Source organism: Jaculus jaculus, chromosome 3, assembly GCF_020740685.1.
Source record: "Jaculus jaculus isolate mJacJac1 chromosome 3, mJacJac1.mat.Y.cur, whole genome shotgun sequence".
Lineage (NCBI taxonomy): Eukaryota > Metazoa > Chordata > Mammalia > Rodentia > Dipodidae > Jaculus > Jaculus jaculus.
In genome coordinates, this window is record NC_059104.1 from 166632066 (window position 1) to 166643264 (window position 11199).

Here is an 11199-nt window from a genome sequence, read left to right on the forward strand (position 1 = left end):
GCATCTTAGAATTGAGGCGTAACAGTCTGTCCCTTCAGGGTACATGCACTCTGCTGAAGACTTGGACATGAGGAATCGAGAGCAGCATTCCAAGTCCTGTTCCTCCATTGGCTAGCTTTGTTAATGCAGGCGTATTTGACTTCTCTAAACACCAGTTCATTCTTTTTTTTAGACTTAAAAAATATTTTATTGGCCGGGCGTGGTGGTGCATGCCTTTAATCCCAGCACTCAGGAGGCAGAGGTAGGAGGATCACCATGAGTTTGAGGCCACCCTGAGACTACATAGTGAATTCCAGGTCAGCCTGAGCTAGAGTGAGACCCTACCTCGAAAAGCCAATATATAGATAGATAGATAGATAGATAGATAGACAGACAGACAGATAGATTCATTTGCAAGGGAGAGAGAGAGAATATGGATACACCAGGGCCACCAGGGTCTCCAGCCACTGCAAACTAACTCCAGATGCATGTGCCATTTTGTACATCTGGCTTTACATATGTTCTGGGGAATCAAACCTGGGTCCTTAGGCTTCGCAGGCAAGCATCTTAACCACTGAGCCATATCTCCAGCCCCGGTTCATTCTTAAGATGTTCTATAAATTGCCTGGGCATAGGGGTGAGCATTTAAAGTTGATTTGAATCTGAACGTTGGTTCATTTTGGAAAGTAGTCTACAGGAACATATCTTGTCTAAAATTTGAACTAATTCATGTTTAAAACAATTTATTTAGTCAGGCATGGTGGCACACACCTTTAATCCGAGCACTCGGGAGGCAGAGGTAGGAGAATCACCGTGAGTTCAAGGCCACCCTGAAACTACATAGTGAATTCCAGGTCAGCCTGAGCTAGAGTGAGACCCTACCTCGAAAAACCAAGAGAGAAAAAAAAAAAATTTGATGTGGAGGGGGTCATGTGTGTGCCGGGTACGCCTGTAGAGGCTAGAGGACAATTTTAGGGTCACTTTTGACCTTGTTTGAGGCAGGGTCTCATTGTTCACCCCTCTGTTCACAGACTTCCAGGAAATTCCCCAGTGTTCGCCTTCCCTCTCACAGTGGGCGCACTGGGATTAAAGAAACCCATCACAGACCTGGAAAGGATTATACTAAGTGAGGTAACCCAGGCCCAGAAAGCCAAGCGCCACATGTTCTCTCTCATATGTGGATACTAGCTACAGATGATTGGGCTTCTGCATTGAGAATGAAAATACTTAGTAGCAGAGGCCAGTAAGTTAAAAAGGAGACATAAAGGGAATAGAAAGGAAGGGAGGGGTGTACTTAATAGGTTGATATTGTATATATGTAAGTACAATGATTATGATGGGAAGGTAATATCATGGAGAATGGAATTTCAAAGGGGAAAGTGTTGGGGGGAGGAATTACCATGGGATTTTTTTATAATCATGAAAAATGCTAATAAAAAGAAAAAAAAAGAAAAGAGAAACCCATCACAGCTTCCAGTTTTTTACATGGGGTCTGGGGATCTGAACTCGGGTACTTGGAGTTGAGCCTCAACGAGTACTCTCTCCACGGAGCCACCTCCACAGCTCAGCAGTTGCCAAGTTCTTAAAACACAATGGTGTGCGATCGTTTAGGATCATATGGCACAGAGCAATGGTTCTCCACCTGGGGGTGCTTTTTGGGCACCTGTGTGACATTTGGCAATGTCTGGAGATATTTTTAGCTGTCATAGCTACAGAGAAGAGGTAACCAACAACAAGGGAACAGTGGGCAGGAATGCCGAAGATGTCCTACAGTGTGGCCACAAGTAATCATTACAGTGAGAAGGGAAGGCTCTGGAGCCTGGCTGCCCGAGTTTGAAGGCTGGTTGTGCATCCTTGACTCCTGCCCCTCAGTGCCTTTGCCTGCGAGAGGGCAGGCGATGGTGGCATTTAGTTAATGTGGTTGTCAGGACGTCGCTCAGGTGGAACCTTTCGGAAAGGCTTCTGGGAGGTCCTCAGTGCCAGCTCATAATTCAAGTACCAAATGAGAAATACCTGGTTACCAGTACCAAGACCTCAGATGAATCACTCAGTTGCTTTGAGCTGAGCTTTCTCCATGCAAAATAAATAAATAAGTGAAAAATCGTGCTGGTCAAATGAAATCAAGGACATGCTAGCGCCATGGAAACCGTGGAAACTTACAAATACACTTGTGTTGTCATTATGGTCTCAAACTCCATCCAGTAAGAAAATGTTCTGGGGTGAAGCAATTCTCTCCAGGGCCAAGTTGTAACTCAGCAGCAGCAGCAGCAGCCGCCCGCAGGGATGGGGGAGAGAGGTGGGGCCCTGGGCAGCCCCGCGGTGGAGTGCTCCTTAAGTACATCCTCAGCTGTGCGCTGGGAAGTGGCTGGGATCGCACTGTTATGTGCAAACTGCACCCCGCCGCTCATACCGCTTTTCCCAGAGGAGCCCTTGGGGAAGCAGCGCGCTCTGCATGCTATAAACTCAGGGAAAACCAGTGTGAACCGAGAGAGGGGGCCTTGGCCATGAATCTGTTCCTGCTCCCCCTCTGTCTTCCACAACGCCAGCTTTCTCAGCTGTCAGAGGCGGGAGACTGAATTGTGGGCTACTGGGGGGGGGGGGACCTCGTTCTAACCACACAGGAGTGAAAAGAATTGCTGTCTTTAACAGCCGGAGTGATGTGTACTGGTCTCGGAGGGGCTGCGCCAAGAGGTTTATGTAAATAAAGCCACGCAGTCTTCAGAACAACCTTGTAAAATGTCGGATATTGTTGCTGTCACCAGGGTCTTTAAGTAGCTTGCCCAAGAACCCATCGCGCTATCACTGTTAACCGGAGTACCGCAGCCCCTCAGCCAGGATGCGCAAAGATCCGGGCAAGTCTAGCACTTAACACTTGCAGAGTTTAATGGATGAATGCCCAAGGGAAAATTGCAAAGTAACCTTGTACCTCTCACCCCTGTCTCCCCTCTCCTTGCTTGGCCTCCCAGAACCCACTCAATCTTGCCAAGCCCAGCGTCCTCTCCGCAGCAATGAAAGCTTTTCTTCAAGGGCCCTTCACCAACAACTACGGATAACAGCCAGTCTAAAATTCTACTGGGTGCCCCTGCTTTGGGCCAAGCCCTGTAAGGCTTGATGACATAGAGCTGACTGATCCTGGCACTGCCAGAGGGTGAGGGTAGGGAGAAGAGAGAATCATATATCTGTGGGAGACAGAGAGGGACCAACAGAGGCTGGTAAGAGATCTAGCCAGTTCTGACACAAAAAGGTCAAAGCGGTCATCTGAGTGAAAGGGTTGTCAATGCTGCCCCTCCCCCAGGGGACTTAAGACCGGTTTGGAATGGGTAGGTATGAGCTAGGCCACAGTTACTCTTTCCTATCTATCGCCACTTACCCTTCATCCGCTGTCTCAACACACAACCAAATGAAGAAACAGTTTCTCTGGCAGCTCGGAAGCAGCACCGGGAGGAGATGAGGAAGTAAATGCCACCAAGCACCCACCATGTGCCAACTCTTCCTATGTCATTTAACAAATAACACCCAAAAGTAACCAAAGAGGTCCATTATAGACTTACGGAAAATGAGTTTCAAAGGCAATTTGTTGAAAGTCCCGAGGAAATTGTTTCTAAGAAAGTTTAAAAGTTGACGGTCAAGGGACCCCTTGCCATTTTGCATCCCTGTGAAGCACCAACCCCGAGGCCCCCCCCAAACCAGGGGACAGTGTTGCATATCCAGGGAACTGCAGAGTTCAGATGGACAACAAGGACAGCCCAATTTCTACAGAATCCCAGCAGATTCTGTGTTCAAATCAACCTGGGGATCTTTCCTGCTTTGCCTGCAGGGATAGTCTCAAGACCAAGATGGGTGGCAAGGAGCTTGCAGATCCACACCCAGAGGTGACTAGTGTTCTGCAGGGGGCTTCAGACAGAGATGGGACCCCCGAGGAAGAGCTTAGGAGAGAGGGACCTTTCAGCTGTTTTAGGGGAGACTAAGAACTGGCCAACAAGCCACCCTGAAACTTGCAGCATTCAAGTACTGAGACACAGCTCTCTCGAGCTTCTCGTGAACTGTCTCAGCCACCCCTCTGCTTCTCAGGGCCAATCACTGCTCTGTTCCTCACTAACGTCTTTCAGTGACCGCTTGGACCTGTTAGGCAATGCTAGAAGTCTTGGTGGTGGTGCGGAAAGCTTGAGACTCAAACTTGACGCTTGTGATGGGTGGGACTTCCGCAGAGCAATGGACCGAAACAGCAGTCCAGACGGAAGCCGTGGTGTGAGCAAAGGCAGAGAAGTGGGAAGACCTGTGAGAAGTGAGAGCAACCGTCCGTCATCCACTTTGACAGAGCAGGCGTTTCCAAGAGCATGTGATCTTGGAACATCTCACTGGGTCAGTGAGTGACCTAGGGAGTACCATGTACGGAGTGGGTATCAGTGAACTGGGGAGAATGGCAGGGGAGGAGGCATTTATGTTTGCTCCTACAGACAGTGACCCCAGGCTGGAGAGATGGCTCAGTGATTAAGGCACTTGCCTCTAGAGTCTAATGACCAGGGTTCAATTCCCCAGGACCCACGTAAGCCAGATGTACAAAGTGGTGCATGTATCTGGAGTTCGTTTGCAGTGGCAAGAGGCCCTGGCACACCCATTTTCTCTATCTATCTATCTATCTATCTATCTATCTATCTATCTATCTATCTATCTATCTACCTGCTTGCAAATAAATATAATTTTTGGGGGGAGGTTGAGGTAGGGTCTCACTCTAGCCCAGGCTGACCCGGAATTCACTATGTAGTCTTTGGATGGCCTTGAACTGACAGTGATCCTCCTACCTCTGCCTCCCAAGTGCTGGTATTAAAGGCATGTGCCACTACACCCAGCTATAGAATTGTTTTAAAGTCAATGACTCCAGTGTTGGAGAGATGACTTAGCGGTTAAGGCACTTGCCTGTGAAATCTAAGGATCCAGGTTCAAAACTCCAGGTCCCATGTAAGCCAAATGCACAAGGTGGCACATGGTCTGGAGTTGTTTTCCAGTGGCTAGAGGTCCCGGCATGCCCATTCTCTGTTTCTCCCTCTCTCTGTCTCTAATAAATAAAAATAAAATGAAAAAGTCAGTGACTTCAGCATCTATTTCATAGAACACTAGTTCCTGGAGATGCTCTCTGGAAAAATGGTCCCAACAGCAAGCTTCAGAAGCTCGTTCTCTGGGTGGATTCTCAAGGTAGAGCAGCAGGTTAAAGGTTACCCCAACCCTATTCTTGTAGCAAAGCACTTTAACTCACTTAACCCAGTGTACACCCAGCCTATTTCATCACAAATCCCTGTGTTAAAGGGAAAACTTTTTTTTATAATTTTTTATTTATTTATTTATTTGAGAGCAACAGACACAGAGAGAAAGACAGATAGAGGGAGAGAGAGAATGGGCGCGCCAGGGCTTCCAGCCTCTGCAAACGAACTCCAGACGCGTGCGCCCCCTTGTGCATCTGGCTAACGTGGGACCTGGGGAACCGAGCCTCGAACCGGGGTCCTTAGACTTCACAGGCAAGCGCTTAACCGCTAAGCCATCTCTCCAGCCCGGGAAAATTTTTTTTAATGGAGGAAAGAGTTTATTTATTTATTTTGGGGTTTTCAAGGTAGAATTTCACTCTAGTCCAAGCTGACCTGGAATTCACTATGTAGTCTCTGGGTGGCATTGAACTCACGGCGATCCTCCTACCTCTGCCTCCCAAGTGCTGGGATTAAAGGCGTGAGCCACCAAGCCGGATGGAAAGAGTTTATTTTGGTTAAGTTTCCAGGGGGAGTTTCCTGGTGGTGAAGGCATGGTGGCAGAAACACGAAGCATCTGGCTATGTTGTAGCATAGTCAGGAAGCAGAAGATGGACAGGAAGTGGGGCCTGGGCTTTAGCTCACCCCAGTGACCCACTTCCTCCAGCAATGTCCCACCTCCTAAGGGTTCCGGAACCTTTCCAAACAGCACCTGCAGCTGAGGATCAAGTGTACACATGAACACTTTACATTCAAATCACAACAGCATACCATTTGGGGAACATTTTTATTTGGGGGACTAAGGGATTGGATTTAGAGAAAGTTACCATGCATTTTTGGTAATAATCTATTTCAAACAGATTAACAGGGCATGCCTTCTAAAGATTTTTTTCAATCTCAATAAAGTAAATGAGCAAAGGCATTCTTACTGTTGTATAAAAATATTAGCGGAGCCTGGAGAGATGGCTCAGCAGTTAAAGGTACTTATTTATAAACCCTGACAGCCTAGGTTTGATTCCCCAGTACCCATGTCAAGCCAGATGCACAAAGTGGCACATGTATCTGGAGTTTGTTTACAGTGGTAGGAGGTTCTGGTGGGCCCCTGCTCTCTCTCTCTCTCTCTCTCATCTATCTATCTATCTATCTGGTCATCTTTCTGTGTGTGTGTATGTGTATCATCCTCTTCCTCTCTGTCTCAAGTGAGTAAATAAATAAAAATACTTTAAAAACACTGAGGGGGTTGGTATTTTGTCTGTCGTATGTGTAGATGGTTTCCACTTGTTCTGTGTGTGCATGTGTGTTTTCCCCAGCAGAAATGTTCAAGTCCCAGTGAGATGAAAATGGATTCACATGCAGCCAGTGGAGAGGGTGGGATCTTGGGCCAGGCAGGCAGGTGGTGCGTGGTGAAGGTGCCACAGGAACACCCACCACCAGTTGACCTGAGGTACAAGAGAGGAGGGAGGAGCAGAAGACCCGAGCAGTGACCATTGCAGGCTGGTCCTCAGAGACAGAGCTTTCGGCATTCTGGCTCTGAAGCCCCATGATGTGCTGCATAGTGAGGACAAACCCTGGCTTGCCTGAGTGTAGGACAAAGCTCAGAGCATAAGGGGTCTCTAGGAAGACAGAAGGCTGTCCTTCGAGCACAAGGTGGAGTGACATTTCTTACAGAGGGAGGAAATAGCTTGAGGCCACCCTGCCAGCAGAGGCTCGGAGCAGGGTCTGAGGAGTGCCAGTCAGCTGGAGTGGAGAGGCAGTACTGCAAGGTCAAGGCTGAAGGCTCCTTTCTGGCACCCCACAGTCCTCCAGCAATGTCCCACCAAAGAGACTCCAAAGGAGAGAGAACACTATGTGCAAAGACAGCAGTAGCTTGGAGGGGACAAGGGACCTGACAAGAGGTGAAACTGGAGACCAGAACCTAACTCGAGTCCCCTGCTAAGGCACTCAGAGATCACTAGAGGTTTGGGGGAGCAGGCCAAGGGAAGAGCTGTTCCCCTGCTTGCTCCATACCCAAGGCTCGCTCAGGTGATGGCAGTATGAGGGGAGCCACAGAGGAGCCAAGTTCTGGGCCGGGGCCTAGGATAAGGGTAAGGTGTTTGTTCTACAAGCATGAGGACCCGAGTTCAATGCCCAGAGCCCACATAAAAATCCTGAACATGGTTGTGTATGTTTGTAATCACAAGGCTGGGGAGGTGGAGGCAGGAGGATTTCTGGAGCTTACTGGCCAGTCAGTCTAGCCTAACTGGCAAGCCCCAGCCAATGAAAGACCCTGTCTCAAAAAAGGTATGCACTGGGATACAGAGATAGCTTAGCGGTTAAGCACTTGCCTGTGAAGCCTAAGTACCCCAGTTTGAGGCTCAATTCTCCAGGACCCACTTAGCCGGATGCACAAGGGGGTGCATGCATCTGGAGTTCGTTTGTAGTAGCTGGAGGCCCTGGCGCACCCATTCTCTCTCTCTCTATCTGCCTCTTCCTCTGTCTGTCACTCTCAAATAAATAAAAATAAACAACTAAAACATTTTTTAATTAAAAAACTTTTATTGATAACTTCCATGATTGTAAACAATATCCCATGGTAATTTCCTCCCTCTGCCCACTTTTCCCTTTGAAACTCCACTCTACATCATATCCCCTCCTCTTCTCAATCAGTCTCTTATTTATTTGAGAGAGAAAAAGAGACCGAGAGGGGGAGGCTAGAATGGGTAGGCCAGGGCCTCCAGCCACTGCAAACAAACTCAAATGTGTGTGCCCCCTTGTATATCTGGCCTATGTGGGTCCTGGAGAGTCCTTTGGCTTGGCAGGCATATGCCTTAACTGCTAAGCCATCTCTCCAGCCCCGGTCTCCCTTTTTTTGATATCATCTTTTCCTCCTATTATGATGGTTTTATGTAGGTAGTATCAGGCACTGTGAGGTCATGGATATCCAGGCCATTTTGTGTCTGGAGGAGCACATTGTAAGGAGTCCTACCCTTCCTTTGGCTCTTACATTCTTTCCACCACCTCTTCCACAATGGACCCTGAGCCTTGGAAGGTGTGGTAGAGATATTTCAGTGCTGAGTGCTCCTCTGTCACTTCTTTGAAGCACCATGGTGCCTTCTGAGTCATCCCAAGGTCACTGCCACCTGAAAAGAGAAGGTTGACCAAAAGTGAGAGTAGCATTAATATATGGATATGAACATTAAGAGAAGTGCTTATTGGGAATTTTGGTGAGCACAGTATATACATTTAGCCAGACAGCAGCAGATGTTACACCCCTATGGCTCATAACTACCCCTGTTGTAGGTTTTCAGTATCAGGGATGTATTCCCTCCCATGGAGCAGGCCTCCAGTCCAATTAGAGGATGGTTGTTTTCCCCATAACAGACATGCCACTATTGCACCTGTTGGCTCATTTGGCCTGAGTGGCCAAATATAAGGCTTGCAGTGTCCACTGTTGGGTATATTCACTGGTGATTTTTCTCTCTCCCATTGAATTGCGTGCAGTGTGGCTTTTTCCAGCTTTCTGTCAGCTGGTCTACATGGAGGAGGTTTTCAGCTCAGTTCCAGCAGGATTTCTCAGTGACCTTGCATCCCAAGTATGTGAAGTCTTCAACAATAGGGTCTTACCATCTATTCATGATGGAAAACCAAGGGCCTTGGCAATGGCCTGTAAGGTTTTGGGGCTATCAGGGACCACCCTGGCCAACAACTCATTGGATGGTATCCCATCCTTGGCACTGAAAATTTTCTAGTAACAATCTATGGCTCCTGAGTGTTCCATTGTCCAGAAAAGTAGGATTCCATGTAACTTACTTATATCCTCTTAGATTTTGATCAGCCCTCCCTCCACCTTTCCTTTACTCAATCTCTTCCCCTCTTCACCTTGTTCTTTGAGACAAGGTCTCTTGTTGAAGCTAGAGCTCACCCATGTGGCCAACCTGGCTACCTCATGAACTGAGCTTACAGGTGTGCACTACGACTCCCAGCATGTTACATGGGTATTAGGAATCCAAACTCAGGTTGTCATGCATGTGCAGTTAAGTACTTGAGCCACAGAGACACTCCCTCGCTTAGGCTCAGAGGGAGGCTCAGGTTGGGAAAGGTGGTTCCTTGGCGCTCAGGCTCCTCCCACTGGCTGCCAGTGCTGCCCTCTGACCTTAGCCTCCACATCCAAGGGCTGCCTCACTTAACTCTTAACTGGTGGGCCTTGTTCAATCCAAGTAGAACTCCGTAGCATTAGATTGAAGACTCCAGCACCAGGGTTCTGTGCTCCCCTGAGGCCCCCTGGGGCTGCTATGGGACCAGGGTGCTTCATGGAGAAGGAAGGCATGGGGACTGCCTTTCCCTGGGCACCGCGCAAAGGCCAAGCTCTGGGCAGGAGCTTCATTTATGGGGCTCACCTGGTACACTGCAGCAAGCTGTACGTCTTCCTGCCTCCATTTCTCAGATGAGAGAAGAGAGTCCTAGACCATCAAGTGACAGGCCCAGCGTCACACGGGGAGCTAGAATCTTCAGTGAGATCTGCCTCATCTGTGACATTAATCTCAGTTTACCTGCACACTGCCCTGGGGTAGAATAAACCCCGGGCCTTGCGTGTGTGCGGCACACGGCGTTCGGTGACTTTACACGCTCATTCTTCAGCTTAGGATGACAGCCTGGGCTCCATGCGCTGCCCCTGGGACCTCAGCAGCAAGCCCCCTATGCTGGCCTTGATTTCTTCTCCATCGGGTAAGGGCTCCCGGAGCAGCTCTTTGATTTGTTGTGGAAGCAGTAGTCTTCCTTCAAGATAGTCTTAAACAGGCCATTTCTTCCATGTCCTCTCCCTGTGTCCTTTGCACAGCTCCCGGTGGCACCGCGTTGGGCCAGAACATCAGGAGGTTCGCGACCTCCACGGTCCACCATGGCCACTATGCGGAGGGCCCTGGGAAGACCTTGCTATTTACAGTGGAAAACAAGTGGCAGTTACTGGCCATGATGGCTGTATTCTTTGGATCTGAATGTGCAGCAACTTTCTTTATAGTAAGATACCAATTGCTTAAGAAATAAAGATTCTTGGGCTAGAGAGATGGCTTAGCGGTTAAGCGATTGCCTGTGAAGCCTAAGGACCCTGGTTCGAGGCTCGATTCCCCAGGACCCACGTTAGCCAGATGCACAAGGGGGCCATGTGTCTGGAGTTCATTTGCAGTGGCTGGGGGCCCTGGCGAGCCCATTCTCTCTCTCTCTACCTGCCTCTTTCTTTCTCTGTCTGCTGCTCTCAAATAATTAAATAAAAATAAACAAAAAATAGCCATTCTTTAAAATATTTTATTTCTTTATTTATTTGAGAGAGACATAGAGGAAGAGGCAAAGATAAAGACAGAATGGGCACGCCAGGGCCTCCAGCCACTGCAAACGAACTCCATGGGGCCCCCTTGTGCATCTGGCTTACGTGGGTCCAGGCAAACGCCTTAACTGCTAAGCCATTTCCCCAACCCAAAATAAGGATGTTTTAATTCATCCATTTAACAGATATGAAGAACGTTTAAGAGGTACAACCTCAGAAATGGACCAGACTCTTAAACTCCTACAAGATATGCTTGTAAATAAACTAATGACATAGAAAAAAAAATCTTAAACAGGGTTGGGGAGATGACTCAGTTGGTGAAGGGCTCACTGCACAAGTGTGAGGGTCTGAGTGCAAACCCACATAAGATACCAGGTGTGGTGGCACATGCTTATAATCCTGGTGCTGGGAGGCAGAGATGGGGGATTCCTGGGGCTCGCTGGCCAGCTAGACCAGCTGAATTGACGAGCTCTACGTTCAGCGAGAGACTGTCTCAAAGAATAGAGTGGGGAGCAATGGAAGACAAGCCCCACCCCCACCCCCATGTTGACTTCTGGCGTCCACACACAGATGCACGTCCACTAATAGACATGCACCGACGTGCAGGATAGCCTCTGTGGTGGATTGATTCAGGGGCCCCCCATAAACTTAGGTGTTCTGAATGCTAGGTTCCCAGCTGATGGA

At 48.6% G+C, this 11199-nt stretch overlaps 1 protein-coding gene across 1 annotated transcript; it reads left to right on the plus strand.

Annotated features, from left to right (window-relative positions):
* Positions 1 to 9856: 9856 nt before the first annotated feature.
* On the plus strand, positions 9857 to 10739 carry LOC101612558 (cytochrome c oxidase subunit 7C, mitochondrial). Its single transcript, XM_012948284.2, has 3 exons — positions 9857 to 9920; positions 10033 to 10234; positions 10670 to 10739. The coding sequence occupies exons 1-3, from the start codon at positions 9857 to 9859 to the stop codon at positions 10671 to 10673; spliced, it is 270 nt and encodes an 89-aa protein (XP_012803738.2). The 3' UTR covers positions 10674 to 10739.
* Positions 10740 to 11199: the final 460 nt, after the last annotated feature.